Source organism: Pelodiscus sinensis, chromosome 31 (assembly GCF_052426305.1).
Source record: "Pelodiscus sinensis isolate ZL-2025 chromosome 31, ASM5242630v1, whole genome shotgun sequence".
Lineage (NCBI taxonomy): Eukaryota > Metazoa > Chordata > Testudines > Trionychidae > Pelodiscus > Pelodiscus sinensis.
In genome coordinates, this window is record NC_143082.1 from 9025318 (window position 1) to 9051119 (window position 25802).

The 25802-nt window shown below is 58.5% G+C and overlaps 1 protein-coding gene across 2 annotated transcripts in view; it reads left to right on the top strand.

Moving 5' to 3' along the window:
* Positions 1-15042, top strand: part of ENDOU (endonuclease, poly(U) specific) — a 33323-nt gene extending 18281 nt beyond the window's left edge. For both annotated transcript variants that reach the window (XM_006134639.5, XM_075902087.2), the window contains 6 exons: positions 9250-9421; positions 9865-10064; positions 11567-11680; positions 12565-12671; positions 13339-13481; positions 14130-15042. In XM_006134639.5, the coding sequence (XP_006134701.2) occupies positions 9250-9421; positions 9865-10064; positions 11567-11680; positions 12565-12671; positions 13339-13481; positions 14130-14244 (851 nt within the window). In that variant the 3' untranslated portion in view covers positions 14245-15042. The remainder of the gene's footprint in view (positions 1-9249; positions 9422-9864; positions 10065-11566; positions 11681-12564; positions 12672-13338; positions 13482-14129) is intronic.
* Positions 15043-25802: the final 10760 nt, after the last annotated feature.

Sequence of the window (25802 nt, forward strand, 5' to 3'; positions counted from 1 at the left end):
ATGAGGTGTAATAAGGTGCAGATGCAAGGGGCTAGAAGAGCCAGACAGTGTCATAAAACCTCTGGGTCCCCACAGGCCTATGGCATCAGAGAGTAATGAAATTTTAAGCTCATGGTGACGCCAGTCCAAGGTCACGAAAAATACGAGCCGGAGAATTCTCCAGGGTCCTTGCATGGGCCCAGCAATCAGCGGTGTAGTGATAGTCTGTGATTGGGCTAGGGCACATCCTTCTGACGGAGATTTAAGGACTCCAAGGGTATGTCTAGACTACATGCCTCTGCCGACACAGGCATGTAAATTAGACAACCCGACATAGTCAATGAAGCGGGGATTTAAATATCTCCCGCTTCATTAAAATAAAAATGGCCGCTGTAGTGTGCCGGCTCAGCTGATCATCGGCACAGCACGGCAGTCCAGATGCGGATCAATCAACAGGGAACGCTTTTGTCGACCACTCCTGTAAACCACGTTTCATGAGGCATAAGGGAGCCGTCAACAAAGACATTCCCTGTCAACCGATCTGCGTCTTGACTGCCGTGCTGCGCCGACAATCAGCTGAACCAGCACAGAGCGGCAGCCATTTTTATTTTAATGAAGCGGGGGATATTTAAATCCCCACTTCATTAACTGTGTCGGGTAATCTAATTTACATGCCTCTAATTTACACCCAAACCCATAGAGACAGAGACGCCCTCCAGCTCCTGGGCGAGCTGGTCCAATGTGGAACTCTTCCACTTCAGCTGTGGCCACTGGATTTCATTCTGCCGTTGTCTCCCATTCAGAAAGCATCTGCTGCCAGAAACCTCCTCCCCACTGGGTGCTACAGACTTGGCCCAAACGCCGCATCACTTGCTCTTGGATAAGCTAAACAGACGGAATTCCTTTGGTCTGGGGTTCCACAATGAGAGTCATTCCTGGGGCTTTTCTCTGACCCCTTTCCGCTTTGTCATTCAGCTTCTTTCGGAAAGGCGGGCCCAGCATCCAGAGTCGGCCTCGCCAATGCTGTACGCACTCCCTGCTCAGACTCGCTATTCCCTGTGATATGGCCGAGCCCTGTGCTCACACGCCCAGAAACAGCAACGCTGGAACCTCATGTTCAGCTGGTTTCCATCATCAGCCCCAAGACCCTCTCAGGGCTGTAAAATCCCATTTAATCAGTGAACTGGTTAATTGTTCTGTTTAACTGCTCAGCCGAGATCCTGCGAGCGAGGGGCCCAGCCAAACTGGAACAGCCCCCACCTGCAGCGCGGGCGCCGTTCCAGCCCAGCCAGACCACTGGTTAACCAGTTAACTAGTTACATCTCTAGTCCTTTCGGAGTCCTGCTTCCCACCCAGAGCCCATCCTGCCAGTGTGACAGGTGCTCTTTATTCCTCCAGCAGAGCGGAGCTGATGCGTCCGGGACCCCTCCCTGGCTATCTGAATGAGAACAGACCCTCTCCCTGCCTGCACAGAGGAGTGCGAGTGGCATTTGAAGCACTGACCCCCTTCTGTGCACAGTGCAGGCAGACGGTGCTGTGCAGCACAGGAGGAAGATCAGTTGCTATCTCCCTATCCTGGAGCAAAGAATGCAGCCATGCTCACGGGAAGGGGATGCAGGCCTAGGAAGCAGGGACTCAGAAAGATGTGGGAGTCCTGGTGGATAATCAGCTGAACATGAGCTCCCCATGTGAGACTGGGGCTAACATGCTCCTGGGATGACCGAATGGGAACCTCGCCTAGGAGCAGCGAGGTCGTTGTACCCGTGTGGCGCTGCCATGGCTGCTGCTGGAATCCTGTGCCCAGTTCTGGTGCCCACAATTCAACAGGGATGTTAATAAAGTGGAGGGTTCAGAGAATGACCAAGGGATTGGAAAAGCTGCCTTGGAGTGGGAGACTCAAGGGCTACGTCTAGACTGGCATGATTTTCCACAAATGCTTTTAATGGAAAAGTTTTTCCGTTAAAAGCATTTGCGGAAAACCATCTAGATTGGCACGGACGCTTTTCCGCAAAAGCAGTTTTTGCGGAAAAGCGTCCGTGCCAATCTAGATGCGGTTTTGCACAAGAAAGCCCCGATTGCCATTTTCGCCATCAGGGCTTTTTTGCGCAAAACAGTTTTTAGCTGTCTACACTGGCCCTCTTGCACAAAATCATTTCCGGAAAAGGGCTTTTGCCCGAATGGGAACGTCAAAGCATTTGCGCAAGAAGCACTGATTTCGGACAGTAGAACGTCAGCGCTTTTGCGCAAAATCAAGCGGCCAGTGTAGACAGCTGGCAAGTTTTTCCGCAAAAGCAGCTGCTAGTCTAGATGCAGCCAAGGTCTCAGTCACTTTAGCTTAACAGAGAGAGGTCAAGGGGTGAGTTGATTCAAGTCCACACGTAACTACCCAGGCACAGATCTTTAATAACGGGCGTGTCAGTGTAACGGACAAAGGGCTGATACGATCCCGGGCTGGATGCTGAAGTTAGACAAATGCAGATAAATAAGGTTCATGTCTAAAAGTGAGGGCAATTCAACTTTGTAATAATTTACCAAGGGAAGTGGTGGATACCCCAAGACTGGCCGTTTTCCAATCAAGACTGGATACTCTCACTGATACGGTGGTTTTCACCCCTGGTCTGTGGACCCTGGGACTAGGCCTAAGATTTTCAAAGGGGTCCTCCCCACCTCCACTGGGAATCTTTCAGGGGACCGCAATGAAACGGCTGGAAAACCCTGAGCTGCAAGATCTGCTCTGGTCCAGAAGGGAACTGATTCAGGGAAGGGCTCTGGCCTGTGTTGTGTACAGGTCACACTGGCTGATCACAGTGGTCCTTTTAGACCTGTCGGGTCTGTCTCCGCCTTGCAGCCCAGGCAGACACAGATGCAGCGACACTGCTGAGTGGATGCTCAAAAATAGCAGTGTGACGGCGTGTTGGGGGTTCCCCGTCTCCTGCACCCCGAGATGGCACAAACAGACTGCACCAGCCAGTGGAATAGAGGAAGTTTATTGCCTCTCCAGGATACAGCATAGCACAGATGTAGTCTGGTCACAGAACTGGGCTAGGATGCCTCAGGCCCCCTTGAGTTGGGGGGAGACTGGGCCCCTAAACTCCAGCTCCTCTCCCTAGGCTGTCTCCTCCATGCTCTCCCACAGTAACAACTAAATTCCCTTGCAGCCCTGCCCCCCAGTCCAGGGCAGCATTCACCTTCCTTTGTTCCTCTCCATGGGGGGTGTCTGGCCACTGGTTCGACAAGTTTGGCCTTATCTCTGCCTAGCGAGATTTTCCCTGCTGGGTCTTGCTCCAGACAGCAGGGGTCACCACAGCCCAGCAAGTACCCCCACTACGTCACAGTTCTCCCCCCTCCGAGAGCGAACTGAGCAGGGTCACTCCGCTCGTGACCTGGGGAAGTTCGGGCCCCTCGCTACGGGACAGCGCGTCGGCGATGATGTTGGCGCTCCCCTTGACGTGGATCACTTCCATGTCGTAGTCCTGCAGGAGCAGGCTCCACCGCAGCAGCTTGGCGTTCGTCCCTTTCATCTGGTGCAGCCAGGTCAGGGGGCAGTGGTCGGTGAACACCGTGAAACGCCGGCCAAACAGGTACGGCTGCAGCTTTTGCAGGGCCCACACCATGGCCAGGCATTCCCTCTCTACGGTCGCGTAGCTCCGCTCCCGGGGCAGCAGCTTCCTGCTCAGGTACACGATGGGGTGGCGTTCCCCTTTCTCATCCGCCTGCATCAGCACCGCCCCCAGCCCGGTGTCCGAGGCGTCAGTAAACACGATAAAGGGCTTGTCGAAGTCTGGGTTTACCAACACTGGGGCCTTGGCCAGGGCTCCCTTCAGTGCACAGAGAGCCCTCTGGCACTGCTCCGTCCAGACCACCCTGTCGGGCCTCCCCTTCCTGCACAGCTCTGTGATCGGGGCAGCGATGGAGCTGAAGTTGGGCACAAACCTCCGGTAGTACCCCGCCATCCCAATGAAAGCCTGGACCTGCTTCTTGGTCTGGGGCACAGGCCAGTCCCGGATGGCCTCCACTTTGGCCGGCTCTGGCTTCAAGCAGCCGCTCCCCACCTTATGGCCCAGGTAGGACACTTCGGCCATTCCAACCTTGCACTTCCCAGCCTTTACGGTCAGCCCAGCCTCCCTCAGCCGATCTAGTACCTGGCTGACCTGGGCCACGTGGTCCTCCCAGGACTGGCTGAAGACGCAGATGTCATCGATGTACGCTAGGGCACAGTTCTCCATTCCCCGCAGCAGCTGGTCCACCAGGCGCTGGAAGGTGGCCGGCGCCCCTTTGAGGCCAAAGGGTAGGACCAGGAACTCATAGAGCCCCAGTGGCGTGATGAAAGCCGATTTCAGTCTGGCCTCCTGGTCTAGCGGCACCTGCCAGTAGCCCTTGGTGAGGTCCAGGGTGGTGAGATAGCGAGCTCCCCCCAGCTTGTCCAGGAGCTCGTCGGGCCTTGGCATCGGGTAGGCGTCGGACACCGTGAAGGCGTTGAGCTTCCGGTAGTCCACGCAGAACCGGATTGACCCGTCCTTCTTGGGAACCAGCACCACGGGAGAGGCCCAGGGGCTGGAGGACGGCTGGATCACCCCCAGGGCCAACATGTCCTGGACCTCTCTCTCCAGGTCCTGGGCTGTTTTCCCTGTGACTCTGAATGGGGAGCAGCGCACCGGGGGGTGAGTGCCCGTCTGCACCCGGTGGACAGCCAGGTTGGTAAGACCCGGCTTGTTGGAGAACAGCTGCTGGTGGGAGCGCAGCACCTCCCGGATCTCGGCCTGCTGGGCCGGGGTGAGCTGGTCCGAGAGGGAAATTGACTCCAGCGAAGAGTCCTCTCCGGTCCCAGGGAACAGGCCCACCAGGGGATCCTCCCCCTGCTCCTCCCAGGGCTTACACACGGCCAGCACCAAGTTCTCCCTGTCCCAGTACGGCTTCATCATGTTAACATGATATACCCGCTGGCCGCGCGTCCGGCCCGTCAGCTCCACCACGTAGTTCACCTCGTTCAGCTGCTTAACCACCTTGAAGGGGCCGTCCCAGGCGGCTTGCAGCTTGTTCTTCCGCACGGGGATCAGGACCATCACCTGGTCCCCGGTAGCGTAGGCGCGGGCCCGTGCATTGCGGTCGTACCAGACCTTCTGCTTCCTCTGGGCCCTGCTCAGGTTCTCTCTGGCCAGGCCCATGAGCTCGGCAAGTCTTTCCCGGAATGTCAGGACGTATTCCACGACCGGCTCACCCTCCGGGGAGACCTTCCCCTCCCACTCGTCTTTCAATAAGTCCAGGGGGCCCCTCACTCGCCTCCCATATAACAGCTCGAACGGCGAGAACCCCGTGGACTCCTGGGGCACTTCCCTGTACGCAAACAACAGGTGGGGTAGGTACTTGTCCCAGTCCTGCGGGTGTTTGTGCATAAAGGTCCGTAGCATCTGCTTCAGAGTCCCATTGAACCTCTCCACCAACCCGTTGGTCTGGGGGTGATACGCCGAGGCCCAGGTGTGTTGCACCCCACTCTTCTCCCACAAGCACCGGAGCAGGGCCGACATGAAGTTGGATCCCTGGTCCGTGAGAACCTCCTGGGGAAACCCCACCCTGCTGAAAATGGTCAGCAGTGCGTCTGCCACCGTGTCTGCCTCGATGGAGGGCAGGGCCACGGCCTCGGGGTAGCGGGTGGCGAAGTCCACCACCACCAGGATGTATTTCTTCCCTGTCCGGGTCGCTCTGTTGAAGGGCCCCACAATATCCATCGCCACCTTCTGGAAAGGCTCCTCTATGATGGGCAGGGGTCTCAATGCAGCTTTCTTCCTGTCTTGGGCCTTCCCCACCCGCTGGCAGGAGTCGCAGGACCGGCAGTACCGCTGGACAGCTGCAAACATCCCCGGCCAATAGAAGTTTTGGAGCAGCCTCAGCCGCGTGCGCCGGATCCCCTGGTGTCCCGAGAACGGGATGTCATGGGCCAGGTGTAGCAGCTTGCGGCGATACCTTTGGGGAACCACCAGCTGCCGCTGGAGCCCCCACTTGCCTACCGCCCCGGGGGAAAGCCATTCCCGGTACAGAAATCCCCTCTCCCACCGGAACTTCTCCTGGCAATCTCCTCCTAGGGGTTGAGCGGCACCCAGGTCAGCCCGGTCCCTCAGGGCCTGCAGGGAGGGATCCGCTCGCACCTCCGCCTGGAATTCAGCGGCTGGGGCTGGGACAGGGCCGTGGTTCCCCCCACCGCCTAGGTCCAACTCTAGGTCCGCTGGGACGGGGCCCTGGGCCCCCTGTTGGGGAACCTCCTCGAGTTCCGGGCCGCAAGCCCCTCGCTTGCTCTGGCTACGGGTGGTGACCAGCGTCCTGTGGGGTCCGTCTGGCCACTCCTCTAGGTCACTCCCCATTAGCACGTCGGTGGGCAAGTGCGGGTGCACCCCCACTTCCTTGGGGCCCTCCTTGGCCTCCCATTTCAGATGCACCCTGGCTACAGGTACCTCAAAGGGGGTGCCACCTATGCCCCTCAGTGTCAGCTGAGTGTTGGGTAGCATACGGTCTGGGGCCACTATGTCGGGCCGGGCCAGCGTCACCTCCGCCCCCGTGTCCCAGAAACCCGTCACCTTCCTGCCATCCACCTCCAGGGGTACGAGGCAGTCCCTCCGTAGGGGCCGCCCCGCCCCCACCCGGTGCACGGATAAATCTGTCTCCCGAGGGTCAGACCTCCCAGGGGAGGTGCACTGAGCATCCTTCCCCTCTCTCTGAGCTGAGGTTTGCCTGCCAGCCCCTGCCTCTGGGGCAGCCTGCCCTTCCTCCCGCCCCAGCCAGTTAACCCTGGAACGTCCCAGGTCATGGGACCTGTTCTTGCGCCTGGTGCATTGAGCCCTCTTGTGGCCTCGTTGCCCACAGCGATGGCAAGTTAGGTTCTGTGGGCCCATTCGGGTCGGCTCTGCCCGGGCCCTGGCTGGTTTTCTGGGGTATCGACGACTGGTCCTGGTCCCTGGGGCTCGCCTCGGAGGTGTCTCTCTCCGTTGCTCCGCCGAGAACCGGTCTCTGCGCGATTCTCTTTCTCTCCGGGACTCCCGTTCACCCCCGGACCGGCTCTCCGTGAACTCATCCGCCAGTCTCCCGGCCTCCTGGGGGTTCTCTGGTCTCCGGTCCTTGAGCCACAGCCTCAGTTTGGGTGGGCACGCTTCATAGAACTGCTCCATCATGACCAGCTTGAGCAGCTTCTCTGCGGTCTGGGCTCCGACTCCAGACACCCACTTGCGGCAGTATTGCGCCAGGCGGGAGGCCAGGTCCACATAGGTCTCCCGTGGCCCTTTCTGTACCCCCCGGAACTTCTTCCTGTACATCTCGGGGGTCAGCCCGAACTTGTGCAGCAGGGCCTCCTTGACTCGGTTGTAATCCCCTGGCTGTAGGTCCTCCAGCTGACTGAGCACTCCGGCCGCCTCCTGGTTCAGTGCGGGGACGAGCTCCTGCAGCCAGTCAGCTGGGGGGACCTGTTGCAGCCCACAGGCCCTCTCAAAGGAGCTGAGGAACCCGTCTATGTCGCCCACGTCCTTCAATTGGGCCACTGTGAGCCTCTCCAAGCGCCTGGCATCCCCGGGACTCTGGGGCCCATCCACTCTTGGCGCAGCCGGGGCCCCGCAGGTTCTCCGCTCTGCCATGGCCAGCTCATGCTGTCGCTGCCTCTCTCGGTCCTGGCGCTCCCTCTCTCGGTCCTGGCGGTCCTTCTCTCGGTCCTGGCGGTCCCTCTCTCGATCTTGGCGCTCCTTCTCTCTGTCCTGTACTTCCAATTCCTTCATCCGCAGCTGGATCTCCAGCCGCCGCAGCTCCGCTGGGCTGGCCCCTGCCCTAGATGGGCTACGGCTTGCAGGCCTCCCGGGAGACGCTGTCTCATCTCTCCGGTGGGTCCCAGCGCTCCTCCCCCTCTCTGAGCCTGACACACTCTCAGGGGGGGTCTGGCTGCTTCCCCTGGGGACAAGATCCTGGCCCCGTGGCTGGTCATTCTCTTCCAGCTGGGTAATCAGCTGGGCCTTGGTTGCTTTCCGCACCGGCAAGCCTCTCTCTCTGCACAGCCCCACCAGCTCTGCCTTCAAGAGTCGGGCGTAGGCCATCTGCCCGCTGGGCCCCTCGGTGCAGACTCACCAGTCTAGTGCTGCAGCGCCCCACGATTCCCAGGAACCGCTTCGCTCTGTCTCCAGCACGCCTGGCTCCAGGGCTCTTGCTTCTACAGCGCCTTGTCGCTCACCGCTGGAAGCTTCATCCACGGGGTGCAGTGCATCCCGCTCCTGACACCAGTGTGACGGCGTGTTGGGGGTTCCCCGTCTCCTGCACCCCGAGATGGCACAAACAGACTGCACCAGCCAGTGGAATAGAGGAAGTTTATTGCCTCTCCAGGATACAGCATAGCACAGATGTAGTCTGGTCACAGAACTGGGCTAGGATGCCTCAGGCCCCCTTGAGTTGGGGGGAGACTGGGCCCCTAAACTCCAGCTCCTCTCCCTAGGCTGTCTCCTCCATGCTCTCCCACAGTAACAACTAAATTCCCTTGCAGCCCTGCCCCCCAGTCCAGGGCAGCATTCACCTTCCTTTGTTCCTCTCCATGGGGGGTGTCTGGCCACTGGTTCGACAAGTTTGGCCTTATTTCTGCCTAGCGAGATTTTCCCTGCTGGGTCTTGCTCCAGACAGCAGGGGTCACCACAGCCCAGCAAGTACCCCCACTACGTCACAAGCAGCATGACCGCTGGGGCCAAAGGTAGCAGCATGGGCTGGGACTATCAGCTGTCACCTCCCCATCATCACATGACTCCAGGAGCCAGAGCTTGATGCAAGCAACAGATACTGGGGGTCTGCTGGTGAAAGTGCTGCAGCTAGTAGCATTGTTCTTGCCGGTGCCAAGATGACAGGGGGAGGGGCTTGTGTAGGGCTTGCTCCCGCCCTAGATAACTGGGGCCCTTCCCTACCGACTCACTGGTTGCCAGGGTTGGGAAGTCTTGTCTGCAGGGAATTCCTCTCAGTTGCAAACCTGGCCCCCTTGGGGGATGCTCAGCTCTGGATTTCCCGACTTTCACCCCAGCAGCGAGGTCATGCTGGGGCTTTGGTGTTCCCCTGCTTAGAAGCCTCAGCTCTTCCTCTCCCTAGCATTGCGGTGGCTTTCAATAGCCCTGCCCCAGCCCCTGCAGCTCCGATGTGGGGCACATGAGTCTTTGGAATTGCGGACAGTAGGGCACGCAGCTCCCCCCCCCCCCCGGAAGGGTAAGCTCCCAGGCCTCGCTCTTCACACCCTCCTCTGCTTGTGCACTGGCCTGAACCCTGCAGAGGAATTCTCCAGCAGCCACGACTCCATCACCAATGAGGAGCTCCTGAGCATCTCCGAGCAGCTGTACAAGGCAGACGTCAACAGAGCCCGGAAGTCCGACATCTCCATCAACCCGCAGCACCTCTCCTCCTCCGCCGAGACCCGTGCCAAGGAGGATCATGCTCCTGAGCCGTGAGTGTGGTGGGCGCTCACCATTGCCTGGGGGGGGCCTGCTCTGAGCCCCCCAGCTCCAAGGGGGGTGGAGTGTGGCCCGGTGCCTTGTGGGGCTCCAAGCTGGGGGCCTGCTTGGGGGGTGATGGGCTGAAGGGCCGTGTACAGTGTCAGCGAATGCGAGTTCCTGGGGGTGGGAGGGAGCAGGGAGAAGCCTTCTGATGGCTGGGGCAGTGGGCCCCAGCTGGGATCGCCGGGGAGGGGCTGACTGGGATGTGTGTGTGTGTGTGGGGGGCATTTCAAAGATCTTAGGCCTATATTTTCAAAAGTGCCCAGTGATTTTGCTCCCTGGGCCCGAGACCTGACCCTCAGGATGTGCTTGCGCTGGGCCCCGGGAGTCCCTGGTCCCTGGTTTCCCGCAGCAGGTGTAGTGGTCGTTCCAGCCAATGATCTCTCCATCGCAGACTCTACACGTACGTCAACGAGAAGCTCTTCTCCAAACCCACCTACGCCAGCTTCATCAGGCTGCTGGACAATTACCAGAGGATGACGGGCCGGGGGGAGGCTGTCAGTGCCGAGGAGCGGAAGGAGCAGGAGAACTTCTTGAGGGAGGTCATGAAAACCGAGCTCATGAAAACGCTTTACAGTTTCCTGCACAAGAAAAGTAAGTGGCCCTGTGCTGTGCCACAATAGCACTGGGCAGCTGGCGCCCACATGCCAGCACCTGTTGAGCAAGAGCTGGCTGGGTCACCCACCTTCCTGTTGAGCGTGTTGCTCAGACTGTAGCTGTGTTACCCCGAGAACATGGGTGTGATGGGTTGGATCACAGAAGTCCCCTGGGCTTGTCCCCTGGGGAGCTGATCAAGCCACTGATGTCCTCCTTCCTGCCCTCTGGGCTCCCCACCACCCTACCTTGCTGGGCCAGAAGCCCTGGCCTCCCAGGAAAGTAACAGACTCTTCTCTAGGAGGGCTCAACTTTAAGGGTTCAGCACCCAGGAGCACAAACCCCAAAGGGTAGCGCTGGCTATCACATTAGGATAGCAGGATAAGGCACCCTCTGAAAGTAGCCATGCGGGGTGGGCTCTAGAGTGGGGCTAGGGCATTAGCTTTTGGAGTACAGGGTTGGGGGTTTGAGTCCCCCACCCTGGGAGCAAGTCCATCTTATCCCAGGTACAAGCTTATGAGACAGCTCGTAAAGTGGGTTCCCTTTATCAGTGAGAGAGAGATGCCCAGTGGTCACAGTTTTTTACACTGGGCCTGGTAACAGATGAAGGTGTTTTTTAGTAAGAAGAAAAGCAGACTGAAGCGGGTGCAAGTGAAAACAGCCGGATCAACGTGTGCTACTAAGCTAAAATAAACAAGACGCCCTCTAGGCCACTGAGAAACGTGTTACATGCGAATCCTGACCCGGTCTGGGTCCAACCCGCTTTGAGAGTGTGACCAGCACAGCGGGGGCCGACCCCAGGGGCTGCCAGCAGCAGGTGTCTCCTGTTCCTCCAAGTGCCAGGGGCCAAGAGAGGACACTCCCCCACGGCAGGCAGCTCCTGCCTCTACTCCCAGTGAAGCCAGGGTCTGAATGGTCCCAGAACGGGGCACCCCTCCTAGAGGGGTCAGTCCCGCTGCCTGGGGTGCGCTGCTCCCGCTGTTCCGGGGCACATGCTTCCAGGGCAGGCCACACAGCAGCTCTCTAGCACTGTGAATTAGAAACCAGAGCAGCTGTGCACCCGGATGGGTCTCTGCACCTTCATGCTGCGTCCCAGATTAACACAGCAGGAGGGGCATGGGCACTGTCTGAGCACCCAAAGTCCTGCCTGGCAGGCCCAGGGCCCACTGTAACCCCCGGGATGCCTTCTCTGGAGGGAGGCAGCCTCATCTCTGGCTCTTTGGGATTGGAAGGGGCCCTGTCCAGGGCATGTGCCTGCCGGGTGTGCTGCTGCATCCCACTCCAGTAGCGCCTAGACTGCCTAGCAATTGATGAGTCGGCTACAGCCTTGGCTCAGAGCCTCGTGGCTTTCAGCTCATGCCGTAAAACCTCAGGTATTTCACTCCAGAGCCACGGGTGAGCAGGCCTGTCAGTGGTCCATGTGGCCCCACAGGTGCTCCTCAGAGGTTTGGCTTCCCTCCTCTCACTCGTTCGGGGCTCTCTCCACGCTGTTCTATCTCCAGAGCGCTACAGCACCCAGGAGGAGTTTGTCAGTGACCTGGACAAGATGTGGTTTGGCCTTTATTCCAGAGGCAACAGTGAGGGGGATTCCAGCGGCTTTGAGCACGTCTTCTCAGGTACAGTATGGGCTGGGTTCATAGCCCCTGGCTCCTCCCTTTCTGCCCAAGGCCCCGCCCCTTTTCCCCAAGTCCAGAGCACCCCCACTGTAGCTGCCTGCCCTCCAGTCCCTGGTCTCCTGAGTGCTTCCAGCCTTGGAGTACTGGGCCTGGGTGATGCAGTGCCAGCCCCATAGAGCCCAGAGCACCAGGCAGGTGGTGTGGGCCCAACACCCCCTCCCTCAGTGCATACAGCCCCCGAGTGCTGGGCTGGCAGGCAGCACAGCCCCCCAGCACCTCCAGCCTTGGGCAGCTCAAACACCAGCCCCAGCCACCCAGAGTCCAGACTACAGGCCGGCCTGCCCAGCCCCAGCGTCAGCGCCAGCCCAGACCATGGGAAAGAGCGGGAAGGGAACGGGAAGTGGGGGGGGGGGCCCACAACGGGCTGTCTGAGGAGGCTCAGCCTCCCCTGGCCTGTGATACCCACTGCCCATGTAGCAGAGGCTGGCTGGGGTGATGGGCAGGGCCACGCATGTGCTGAGCAGGAGGGATGGACCCTCCTGTATTATGGGCCCTGAGCCATTCTCCATCCCGGCCCCTATATTTCCCCAGCCACCCGCCTGCACCCCAACCCTGCTCCCCAGCTGGTGTGCTGAGCAGGCAGAGCATGTTGAGGCACACGGGTTGCCATTTTGGGGGTCCCCCAATTGGCTGGGCCCCTGGGCATGGCTAAGCCACCGCTGTTGAGCAGACTGCACCCAGGGGGTGGCCGAAGGCAGAGGAAGCCTCTCCCCTCGGGGGATGCGTGTGCCCAGCGCGCGGTGCGGGCACAGTGCGGGCAGGGCCAGGGGCGCTCGGCCCCTCCCTGGGGTGCAGTGCCCAGCGACTGTTCCCCTCCTCTTTAGGGGAAGTCAAAAAAGGAAAAGTGTCCGGATTCCACAACTGGATTCGTTTCTACCTTCTGGAGAAGCAGGGGCTGGTTGACTACTACGGCCATAACTACGACGGGCCGGTCAGTACTGCCGCCGGGCCAGTGCAAACCAGGCACTGGGCAGTCTGACCAGCGGCCCACACGGGGACGGAGAGGCCCGTCAAAGCAGTGAAGCCCTTTGGGATGGCAGGGCAGCTGGGTTCCCTGGAGGGTCCCTGCCAGTATCAGCAATGGCCCCTTGGATCCCAGCCTGAGGGTCACATTGGGATGCTCCCTTGGGTGCATTCTCCTGCTGGGAGGGCAAGGGCTGAGCAAGAGGGAGATGGGATCTGGGGTGGAAGGGCAGCCAAGGGGAAGCTGTGGGTCACAGCCCCCCCCACTCACTCTGAATGTGACCCCGGATCCCTGGCTGGGTCACAGTCCTCCCTCCCCCCCACACAGACTCTGAGTGTGACCCCGGATCCCTGGATGAGTCACAGCCCCCCCCCCTTGCTCTGTGTGTGAATGTCTCCTGCGCTGATATGTGTGCAGAACAGAGCGTCCCTCAATCGCTGGCTGGGTCACAGCCCCCCACTCGCTCTGAATGTGACCCCATATCCCTGGCTGGGTCACAGTCCTCCTTCCCCCCCACACACACACTCTGAGTGTGACCCCGGATCCCTGGATGAGTCACAGCCCCCCGCCCCCTTGCTCTGTGTGTGATCCCGGATAGGTCACTGCGCTGACCCCTTGCTCTCTCCCTCCTCAGTGGACCTCGTACCCCGACGTGCTGGGGATGCAGTTCAGCTGGGATGGCTATGTGAAGGAGGTGGGCTCTGCCTTCATTGGCTGCAGCCCTGAGTTCGAGTTTGGCCTCTACACACTGTGCTTCATTGCTCGGCCAGGGAAGATGTAAGTTCTGTGCCTGCCCTAACGTCTGTCGTGTCCCAGTCATACACGCGGGGCGAGGTCACCTCTTGTATTGGACCGACCCGGCTACAAGAGTCCCGCGAACCGGCCGTGTTGCTCCGCCTGCCCGCTGAGGGCAAGACCATGTAGCTGGCAGCACCCGCTCCCACTGCCCGGGGGTGAGGATATCCACCCAGGCTCTGCTCAGCCCTGAATTCAGTGCCGTCGGCACATGGGCCTGTTCCAGGTGACGTGTGGCTCTCATCTCCCGGCTGGCAGTCCAGCCCTGAGCCACCCTGTGACCAAACACAGCCCCTCTCCCCACGTCGATGTGGCCCACTGCGGGGTCTGCAGGCCTCTTCAGGCCCGCCCAGGCCCCAGGGTGGTGTGAGCGTGGGGTTGTATTGGGAGGCGGAGGGGGAGCCTGGTTCAGGATAGAGTATGGGCCAAGGGGCGGTTAGAGGGCCTTGGCTTGGCCCAGGTGATGCGGGGAGATGTAAATCCAATGTGTTCTGGACAGTGCTGGGGTGGGGGCAGCTCCTCCAGCACTGCCTGGCATGGACGGATGAAGTCCCTGAGCACCAAGCCGCTCGGTGACCGGAGGGCATGGAGTCAGACCCAGGCAATGCTGAAATGGACTTTCCTCCTCAGGTGCCGGCTGAGCCTGGGGGGCCATCAGCTGGGCATCCAGACCTACACCTGGACCAAATCCACCTATGGCAACGACAGGAAGTACATAGCGACAGCCTACGTGACATCATCCTGATGCTGCTCGGGAGCCCAGCTGTGGGGAGGCGGGGGAGGGGGTGGGGGTGGGGGTGAGGGGGGTGACATCCTGGGAGCATGCAGCTGCACCAGGACAGGGGCTCAGAGAGAGGCCACATGCTGCAAGGCGCTGCCCCCTCTCTTCTGCCCCTGCCTGGCCTGGGCCCTGTTTGGCAGGGTTAAATCATTGAGCTGCATGTGCACTAGGGGTGCATGGAGCTGAAGGAGGCTGGGGCAGGAGTGAGAGACCGCAGCCCCCTGAGACACCTGCAGAAGGAAGGAAGGAAGAGAGGGAGGGAGGGAGGGAGGAAGAGATGGAGGGAGGAAGGAAGAGAGGAAGAAAGGAAGAAAGGGAGGGAAGGAGATGGGGAGGGAGGAAGGAAGGAAGGAAGGAAGGAAGGAAGAGAGGGAGGGAGGGAGGAAGGAAGGAAGGAAGGAAGAGAGGGAGGGAGGAAGGAAGGAAGGAAGAGATGGAGGGAGGAAGGAAGAGAGGAAGAAAGGAAGAAAGGGAGGGAAGGAGATGGGGAGGGAGGGAGGAAGGAAGGAAGAGAGGGAGGGAGGAAGGAAGAAAGGAAGGAAGGAAGGAAGGAAAGGAGGAGGGGAGGGAGGGAGGAAGGAAGGAAGGAAGAGAGGGAGGGAGGGAGGGAGGAATGTGAACTGTCTATAGTCCTGAAGAGCCTCTCCCGGTTCCCTTCCCGAGTGAGTGAGCCCAGCGGAGGAGCGCTAAGCGGTGCTGAGTGTCTGTGACAGATGGGAATTAATGCAGACGAGGGCAATAAAAGATGCTTGGAAGGCGTTGGCCTTGCCCCCTTTTTGACACGGTGACTGTGGCTGCACAGTCTCCTCCCCCTGCCCCTGGGACGCCGGGATGGTAATTTCTTCAGCTAATTTCCATGGGCTACACAAGCTGGGGCCTGCTTTGGGGTGGAGAAGGCGTTTCCTTCTCCCTTGGCTTGGGGGCTGGGTTTGGCCCATGGAGCTTGCCAGGAAAATTCAGTCCAAGGCTGCAAAGTTCTACAGTCACCTGGGTCCAGCCACCACTCCTTGATGGGCTGGGATGCTCAAGGGGAGCTTGGCACTGATCTGACTGCTCCCAGGGAAGTTGCTAGGAAAACTCCCCTGACCTGCTGGCCCCACTAGGGTAACGTTGCTGCCTTGGGACCCCAGCCCCGCCAAGTTCTGCTCTAAACCCCGAGGCGCCCCTCCCCTGGCGTAGATGGCAGCAAATTCCTCTCTCTAGCCTCTGGGCTCTCTGACAGCGGGCGCTAGCCCTTGGCCTGGATAGGGGAAGTGGGTCCATCCCAGGGCCTTGCCTTGCTGCCAGCCCGAACACGGACTCCGCCATTAGGAGCCGCCTGGGGAACCAAGTGGGGGGAGGGGTGGGGGCAGGACAGCCACAGTCCTGCTGTGGCTGCTGTCTGGGAGCCAGCACTGCCCGAGTGCAGCCTGCTGTGTGGCCACACGGTGGTGCTCCCTGCACACGCGGCTCATGCCGGGGAGGCGAAGGGAGTAGGGGAGGCAGGGGCGCTGCTGAGCAAGGTCGGGGCTTAGAGCGGATCACCAGTCCCACAGGGGCCACAATGCAAAAAGGCCTGCCCTGAACTAGGACGGAAGCTGGCTGAGCCCCCACTTCCTGCCCATGTGGCTCAAGCCCTGGGGGAGTTCAGCTTCTATGGACACTCACTCCTGGCCTCCTGAGGGGGGCTGACCCCCAGGGCCCAGGGCCAGGCCAGCTCCCGTGAGTTCTAGCGGGGAGCAGGCCTGTGGCTCCTCCTTGTAGAAAAGGCAGGTGGCGTGTGCCCTGCTCCCCCAAACGGCCACGGCAGGAGTTGCGCTTGGAGGGGAGCTCGATCCGAGAACAAAGTGCTGGATTAGCGCACCCCAGCCGGCCTCAGCCCCCCAGCCCAACCAAGGCCCCTTGGGCCAGGCGCTTTGGGTAAGAGCTGCACGCTGGGAGCCACTGGCCAGGCCCACCCCGCCAGCCTGAGAACCCAGCTACTGACTGCAAACCCACTGCCCTCAGGCCTCCAGCTGCACTGACTCACTGCCCCAAACCCTGCTCATTTAGGAGTCCTGCTGTGCACGGACACATTCAGTAACACGTCACAGCCCCTCCCTGTGAGCCAGGCATCACCAAGGGCAGCCAATGGGCAGCAGAGATCCCTGGAGATCCCTGCAGCACAGACACCAGGGCTGGCTCTGCTCCCTGCGCCTGCCCCTCTTTAGCTCTGCAAAGCGGGACAGGCTGTAACTGATTCCCGGCCCGCCCCCAGCAATGCCTTCTACTGACGGAAGAGAAAGGCTGGGCCATTGAGTGACTTGCCTCAGGTCAGACAGGGCGCCTGAGGCCCTGCTAGCACCAGAACACTGGTACCCGGGCTTGCAGAGCCCCCAGAGGGGGTTCCTTAACTCTCACTTCAGCCCCTGTCAAGAACAAATCACAGCAATTCCATCTGATGGATGCCAGGAGGCGTGGTCTGCTCTCACACTGCAGTTTATTAGAGCCCCCATAGATCCAAGCAATAGGTTCTGATTAGAACATCCTAGATATTGACCTCACGACTGGCATGTATGGAGGAGCTCACAGCAGAGCTAGCCTTTTCAAGCACGAGATCACGTTTTGAATGGAAGTGCAATCCAAGATCTATCGCAGACCCACATACCCTGGCCCTGCCTCCTTCCCACCCTTCTCTGAGACCCTGCCCCTCTCACTCCATCCTCCCTCCCTCCCTCACCCTCTCCCACTTTCACAGGGCAGGGGCAGAGGGTTGGGGTGCAGGCTCTCGTCTTAGAATAAGGGATTTGGAGTGTGACGGGCTCTGAGCTGAGCTTGGGGCAGGCAGTCGGGGTGCTCGGGGCTGGGGCAAGGGCTTGTGGTGCAGGAGGGTGTTCATATGCCTGGGTTTCGGGATGTGGGCACCAGCTGGGCCCTGCTTACCTCAGGTGGGTCCTGGGTGGTGGAGCAGTGGGGCTAAGGTTGGCAACCACTGATCTAGACTCAAGGATTCCAGCCACCTACTTGCTTTCACAGAATTGGAGCTGGTGCCCCAGGCCCTGCACTTTTGGGGCTTCCCCAGCTGTTCGGTGGAGGGGAGGGTCCAGCGAATTACAGGGGCCTGGCATGGGGTGGCAACAGCGTTTGCTTCCCCCCTTTGTCCCCACTCACCACACGGGCGGCAGGAGCAGGAGTGGCCGGGCAGCTTGCTCCTCTCTGCCCCGCTGCCCTCTCCTGGCCCACTGTGTGTGGTTTCTCAGCAGCGGTGGGAAGCCGAGCACCCAGCAAAGAGGTGGGTGAGGGGGCGGGGGCAGAGCAGAGGCAGAGCTTGGGGGAGGAGTGGAGAGGGGGCAGGGAGGGGTAGGGCCTGCAGCAAGGGGGGGGGCAGTTCCACAGCCCTTGCATCTGGGGCACTGGAGGGGATTGCCTCAGGCCCTGCATCCCTCCCCCCACCCCAGGACAGCCCTGTTCTTTCATTCTCAGGGTATGTCTACACTACAAAGTTAATTCCACGAGGAGTAACGGTAGTTCGTGCCGCGTGTAGCCGCGCTGCACGGGGTTCGAACCAGCGGGGATTTAAAAATGGCGGCGCCCCACTTATGCAAATGAAGCCCGGGAAATTCAAATCCCGGGCTTCATTTGCAATTGCGGTATGCATACAGTACCCCGCTAGTTCGAACTAGCGGGGTAGTGTAGACATACCCCCAGAGTGGCCGTTTTTATGTTCTTAAGTTGGCATGTTCTCTTGAGACAAGATGTGGACAAAGAGCAGGGAGTCCAGAGGAGAGCAACAGCAAAGAAGGAAGATTTAGAAAGCTGGTCTGTGAGGAAAGGTTGAAGCACTTGGGCAAGCCTAGTCTTGAGAGAAGAAGACTGAGAGGAGGGACGTCATGGCAGTCTTCAGATGTGTGAAGGCCATTGTAAAGAAGACAGTGATGAATTGTTTTCCACATCTGCTGAAGATAGGACAAGAAAGAGGGGGCTTAATTGCCACAAAGGAAGCTTTGATAGATAGTAGGAAAAGCTTTCTAACCCTCAAGGCAATACACTTCCAAGGAGGTCAGCGGAGGTTTGTAAGAACAGGTTAGGCAGACACCTGTCCATGGTGTCTAGGTTTATTTGGTCCTGCCTCAGCACAGGGGGGTAGACTTGATGAAGTCTCAAAGTGAAACCAGATATTATAGGGAAGGTGGCAGCATACAGGACTAGTAGTCATGATTGGAGCACAGGTAGTGAAGGGCATGTGCTGTGCCAGAAAGGCAGGAATAAAGGGAAAGGGGGTATGTCTACACTACAATGTTAGTTTGAACTAACGGACGTTAGTTCGAACTAACATTCATAGCCGCTACACTAGCGCTCCGCTAGTTCGAATTTGAATCGAACTAGCGGAGCGCTTAGTTCGAACTAGGAAAACCTCATTTTACGAGGATTAAGCCTAGTTCAAACTAGCTAGTTCGAATTAAGGGGTGTGTAGTCCCTTAATTCGAACTAGTGGGAGGCTAGCCCTCCCCAGGTTTCCCTGGTGGCCACTCTGGCCAACACCAGGGAAACTCTATGCCCCCCTCCCGGCCCCGGACCCCTTAAAGGGGCACGGGCTGGCTACAGTGCCCATGCCAGGTGCAAGCCTGCCAGCACCCAGCCAGCAGACCCTGCACCTGGCACGGCACAGAGCCACCCACCCGATGTCCCCCAGCCCACCCCCTCTTCCCGGGACCAGGCTGGCGGCTCCCAGGAGCTTGCCCTGGACCGCAAGAGGCGGGCACCTTCCTGGGCTAGTGCGGACATGGTGGACCTCGTCCACGATCTCCGCACTAGGCACAGGAAAGTGGCCGGCTAGGGCAGGAGAGCTGCCAGCCTGGCCACCCAGGTGTGCATGAAAATCAAGGGGGTCCACTGAGACCCCCGACCCTGAGCCCTGAGCTTACAATGGCCGTCCTGGGTCAGACCAAAGGTCCATCTAGCCCAGTAGCCTGTCTGCCGACAGTGGCCAACCCTAGGGACCCTGGAGGGGACGGACCGAAGACAGTGACCAAGCCATTTGTCTCGTGCCATCCCTCTCCAGCCTTCCACAAACTTTGGGCAGGGACACCACTCCTACCCCCTGGCTAATAGCACTCCATGGACCCAACCTCCATGACTTGATCTCACTTCCCTTTCAACTCTGTTCTAGTTGTAGCCTTCACAGCCTCCTGCAGCAAGGAGTTCCGCAGGTTAACTATTTGCTTTGGGAAGAACAACAACTTTCTCTTACTAGTTTCAAGCCTGATACCCATTCCTTTCCTTTGGTGTCCTCTAGTCCTTCTTTAGGGGAACTCAGGAAGAACTTTTCTGAATGCACCCTCTCCACCCAACCCCTGCTTTTAGAGACCTCTATCCTGTCCCCCCCTCCGTCTCCTCTTTTCTAAGCTGAACAGTCCCAGTCTCTGTAGCCTCTCTTCATCTGGGACCTGTTCCCAACCCCTGATCATGTTAGTTGCCCTCCCTTCTCCCAGCCTTTCTCTTCCCCTCTCCCACCTCCTTTTCCCAGTCTCCCCCAGTTTTGTTCAATAAAGACAGAGTCAATGTTGGAAGAAACGTTATCTTTACTTTGTACATCAATAAGAAGGGGGGCTAGGGAAGGGTAAGTGGAAGGAGGTGAGGGAGGAATGGGGTACGAGCCCCCGATGGGGAGGACTGGGCTGGCTCTGCGGGCTTCTGGGGGTGGAAGCTCTCCTGCAGCCCCCCAATTGCCCCCTCTCCCCAGATGGCAGCCTGCGGCAAGTGCAGCCGGGCTGATGGCCGAGTGCTGTGATGTGCCCAGTGTGGGTACTCCGGGCACTCCAAGCCAGGACTGCTTTGCAAGCGGGGCACCCCTTAGAACTGTGTGTCCGGGGTGGGGGTCGGGACCCTTTAAGCGCAGCCCTCGGCTAGCCTGAGACAGCAGCTCCACGCTCTAAGTCCTCCTCTTATGCCCTGCCGGCACTGCTTCCGGTCATCCTTAAGCCCTGTTCAGAGTCCACTCAATGTGGACTTGCTAGTTCGAATTAGCAAAACGCTAATTCGAACTAGTTTTTAGTTCTAGACGAGTTAGTTCGAATTAGCTTAGTTCGAATTAACTAATTCGAACTAAGTTAGTTCGAACTAGCGCTGTAGTGTAGACATACCCTGAGATATAGGTCAGAGGATTATTCCAGGAGTGGGTGGGTGAGATTCTGTGGCCTGCATTATGCAGGGGGTCAGACTAGATGATCATAATGGTCCTAGGGCTTCAGAAATTGCTCCCCTGGCAAAAAATTATTGCCCACCCCTGGGCTAGGGGGTTCAGGGAGGATGTGAGAGGACTGGTCTGTATTCCTGGAGATAGAAGGGTGGGGTATTGAGCTGCACATAGCCCTGCCCACATGTCAGCCCTCCCCCCCCCCCATACCCCTCATCCCTGCACCAGCTTCTTAACAGACCCATTCCATCTATGGGAGCAAGCTCCTGAGAGCCCAGCAGATTGTTTCTCTTTGGGGTGTTTGAAATGGGCCCTCCCGCACTGGTCCCTTTTCCTGCATCAGGGGCTGAGCTCGCACAGCTCCCTCTTGGCCCACAGGTGTGGCTGCTCCCTTTGGTCAGGGGTGGCTGAGGCCTGGCTGATGCACAGGGCAGCACAGCAGCTGCCGGAGTAGCCGGGAGTGAAGCTGGCTCCTGCCTTGTCCACCAGCAAACATTGGCCATTGCCATAGCAGAGGGGTTTCTGTTGGACTTTGCTCACTCTGGGGGAGGGATGGTCCCCTCCTCTTGCCTCCATTACCCCTGGCGGGGGCACGTCTCCCCCCAGGCCTCCTCTCGGGGTACACTGAGCCCGTGTGTCCCTCTCTACAGGGAACTGGCTGCGTCGCCTGTCTCTGGAGTCTGGGTCCCAAAGGCAGCACCTCCCAGGGGCCAGGCTGGGGAGGGACAGGAGCAGTTCTGTAGCACAGCTCAGCTGTTTACCCCACACCCCCAAACTGCTCCCTGCAAGGGACCCAGGGAGCTCCCCATCCACTGTGGGGAGCCAGGGCGGCTGCTGCCTTGGGCTGTTTTCTTGGGGGAAGGCAACAAACTGCTGCCCACACAGGTCCCAGGGCCGGGCCCCCTCCGCAGAGCACAGTGGATATTTGGGGGGAGGGGCTGGTTTGAACCAAATTTGAAAAATCTCTGGAAAGTCAAAAAGGCCACTAGAGGCTTGTTCAAGGCAGACGTGCTGTTTGTGGCTAGATTCAGGAGCTGCTGCTGCTTCAGTGTCACCCCATAGTTAGTGCACTCAGAAGCAGGTTCCATGCCCTGACGTGGCACAGCCACCTGAATGTGGCTGGGGCATTTGATGGTAGATCTTTCTCAGCTCTGCTAGCCCCCTGTCTAATTCAGTCACTCAAACCCCTGGAGCAACGTGCCCGAGAACGGCTCCGAGCTGCGGAGCTGGGGCACTCCCCCAGCCTGTGAGGGAGCCCAGCTTAGCGCGCTGCTCTGCTCACTAGCGCTGCACAGAGCTCCTTCAGCGAGGCGGTTAAGACCCTCCTGTGCAATGCAGGGTCCTCCTCTTCCAGCCCCTGTTCCCCACTGGCAGAGCGAGGAACTGCAGCTGCTCTCCCACACCCCAGGAAGTCCTGGAGCCGCCGGAGGAGCAGAGCTCTCTTCAGCTCTTTTGTGAGTGGTGCACCAGCTCCCCCTCCCCCCGCTGAATTTACTATTTACAGAAGAATTCCCTTGGCTCTATTGCCGTGGCACCCGGGCAGGGCGGGAGACTCAGCCCTGGAGACTACAGGGCCAGTGGGATGCTGTTATTTCCCAGATGTGTTCACGTGTCCTTGGAAGTGAATGTAGCTCATCCTCCCTGGGAGCCCCCCGTGGTCCCCACCCATAGTTGAGTGCTCTCCCCTTCCCACATTCCCTGCAGGGCTAAGCCCGGGGTGTGTCAATGGAGAAACACACCCGTTGAGTGCCCCCACTGAGTCACCCTGTGACGTAGTGGGGGTACTTGCTGGGCTGTGGTGACCTCTGCTGTCTGGAGCAAGACCCAGCAGGGAAAACCTCACTATGCAAAGGTAGTGCCAAACTTGTTGAACCAGACACCCCCCATGGAGAGGAACAAAGGAAGGTGGAATGCTGCCCTGGCTGGGGGGCAGGGCGGGAAGAGGGTTAGTTAGTTGCTGTCTGAGAGCATGGAGGAGAGCCTAGGGAAAGGGGCTGGAGTTTAGGGGCCCAGTCTCCCCCATCTCAAGGGGGCCTGAGGCATCCTAGCCCAGCTCTGTGACCAGATTCCATCTGTGCTGTGCTGTATCCTGGAGAGGGAATAAACTTCCTCTATTCCACCGGCTGGTGCAGTCTGTTTGTGCCATTTCAGGGTGCAGGAGACGGGGGACCCCCAACGCGCCGTCACACACCCCAACCCATATCTGGCAACATGGAGATGCTCATTGCTTAACTCAAGGGGATGTGCAGCCACATCCCTCTCCTGTCTGGCTGCTTGCCACATCAAATCACCAGCAACAGCCAGGTCCTTAGGGCACGTCAGAGTCTCTGTTCCCCCTCTGCAACTGAAAACTCTGGGCTGTGCGGATTGTTCAGCTTCTGGATGGCCACGTGGGGGGTGAGTTGTTTGGCTGATCAATCACTGTTCCACTGACACCTGTTTTCTGAACAACTTCAACCCAGTCTGGCTTGACTGTTGCTGGGAACTCGGTTCTAGGGACGGGGGAGGGTCTCTGGCCTATGGGACACTGGAGGTTAGTCCAGATGACCAGAGTCGGCCCTTCTGAGAATTACGAACATGAGTTACAGACTTACCAGGCAGCCACACGCCTCCCTTGGCTTCCACTAGAATTGACCTCTCTGCTGGTACTCCAGCGTCTTCCTGGGTGACTCGCCAGTGTCTTCCTGGGTGGCTCCTGACTCAAAGAAGAGAGAGCCCCCCGGGCACTTCCCCCTTCCTTGTGACACCTGTCACAGCCTGCACATGGAAGGGTGGCACCAGGGATGTAGGTTTGGCATCACCAGTGAGATTTAGCAACTGGAAACATGGAGAGAGCCATCTGGGCATCATCCAGAGCTACAAGAGAGAACCAGGAAGCTGCTCTACCCCACGCTGGGGTATTGATGTCAGTGTGCAGCCAATGGCTGGCAACACAGGGCACTGAATGTCAGGAAACAATCTGCAGGAGAACCTCAGAGTTACGAACATGAGTTACAGACTTACCAGGCAGCCACACACCTCACTTGGATCCAGAAGTGCTCATCCCTCAGGTGTTCGTAACTCGAAATTCTACTGTACATCTATCTATCTATCTATCTATCTATCTATCTCTTGGCCTCCCCTGGCCTCCCAAAAGGCAGGGCAAGGCAGTTACAGATGGGGACCAGAGGAAATAAGTATAAAATGTTCAAAAGCTCCAGTGATTTAGGAGCTGAAGTTCCCCTGACCTCTAGACTGATGGCAGCCCCTGAATGCTTTAGGGCTTGCTTGCACACAAGACTTGTACTGATATAACAGTCGGGGTCTCGTAAAAGGGGTGCAAGTTGCTAGCGGGGCTGTTCTACTAAGCCCACCAGTCCTGGACAGGACAGCGGGGTTCACCTTGTGCCTCATGTCCCCCTCCACATGGCCCTGTTGATGTGGATCCCCCAAATTGCCACCTCTGGGTCCCCAAAGGGTGCGTGCCAATCTATAAATCAGGCTGTGGCATTTCCTCCTCCCCACTGCTGCGTGTGGGGATCGTGTGGGGGAGTCACCTGTGACTGTGCCAGATGGTGCTGCAGCCCCGCCCTCCCCAGAAACTGCTGCAGCCCTGCCATCTGTCACAGCTCCGCTCTCGCATCGCTGCCCGGGAGCTTCCTAGCCAAGCTGCGTCTTGGCCCAGGGACCGGGATGCCACGGAGGCGCTGGCCACGGAGTGGGCACAGGCAGTGCAGTTGCAGGAGCCTGGCCATGGCTAGATCTTTTCCTGTGGTGAAACGGGGTGAGCAGCCCTGAGAATTGCTCAGTCTGGCTTGACTGTTGCTGGGAACTCGGTTCTAGGGACGGGGGCGGGTCTCTAGCCGACGTGACACTGGAGGTCAGTCCAGATGACCAGTCGGCCCTTCTGACAATTACCCACTTCAGGCTCCTCCCTCCCCTTTCCTCTGCTCCACCCCTCCCCCAAACCCTACCCCTGCTCCACCCCAGCCTTTCATCTTCCCCTGCCCCATGGAATTATTGGGACCTAGTGCCAAGGCAGCAGGTTCACCTCCCCCCACTCACCATGTGGGTGGCAGGAGCCAGAACAGCCCAGGCGTCTGCTCCACTCCACCCTGTCATGCGGCCTTCCTGGCCTGCTGTGTCTCACTTCTCCATGGGTAGTGGAACTAGAGCACCCTCGGGTGGGGTCCTGTGTTTCCCACCACTGCTGAGAAACTGCACTCGGTGGGCAGGGAGAACATAAGAATGGCCATTCTGGGTCAGACCAAAGGTCCATCTAGCCCAGAGTCCTGTCCTCCAACAGTGGAGCCCAGAGGCAATGAGCAGAACAGGGAATCATCAAGTGACTCATCCCCTGTCATCCATTTCCAGCATCTGACAAACAGAGGGGCTAAGGACACCATCCCTCCCATCCTGGCTAATGGCCATTGATGGACCTAACCTCCATGAATGTATCTAGCTCTTTTTTGAACCCTGTTAAAGTCCTGGTCTTCACAACATCCTTTGGCGAGGAGTTCCACAGATTGACTGTTCCTTTTGTTTGTTGTAAACCTGCTACCTATCAATTCTGCTTGGTGAGTCCTAGTTTTTGTGTTATGGAAACAAGTAAATAACTTTTCCTTATTCATTTTTTCCACCCCAGTCATGATTTTATAGACCTCTATCATATCCCCCCTTAGTTTCCTCTTTTCTAAGATGAAAAGTCCCAGTTTTTTCAATCTGTTTTTATATGGAACCCATTTGAAATCCCAAATCATTTTTGTTGCCCTTTTCTGAGCCTTTCCAATGCCAGTATATCTTTTTTTAGATGAGGCAACCAAATCTGTATGCCGTTTTCAAGATGTGGGCATCCCATGGATTGATACAGAGGCAATAAGATGTTCTCTGGCTTATTCTCTATCCCAGGATGGAGTGGAGCAGCTGCCAGGCCACTCCAGCACCCACCGCCCGCGTGGAGAGTAGGAGGGAGGCATCTCCTGCTGTCGCCCCACCCCAGGCCCCCATAATGGATCTTTTCATCCCTGGCTCTCAAAGTGCTTCTCAAAGGAGGTCAGTGTCAGTACCTCTGTTTTACTGCAGGAGAAACTGAGGCACACCACCCCCAGCACATGTTGAAGACACAAAGCCTGGCAGGCAGTTGTGGCTGCAGACTCACAAATGAAGAGGAAGAAAGTGGCAGGTATCAGTTGTCTGAACTGTCCCAAAGGCTCAAAGAAAAAGTTCCTTGAAGCAACAGATGGTTTCTCTCTGAGGGCTTGTCTCGGCAGGGAGATGGAGCGGAATAATTCCCCTGTAGCCAGGGCTCTGTACCTCCCCCGGGAGGGCACTGTTCTGGAACGACAGTTACTTTGCTCCAGAAAAATGATCCATGGAGTAATTATTCCAG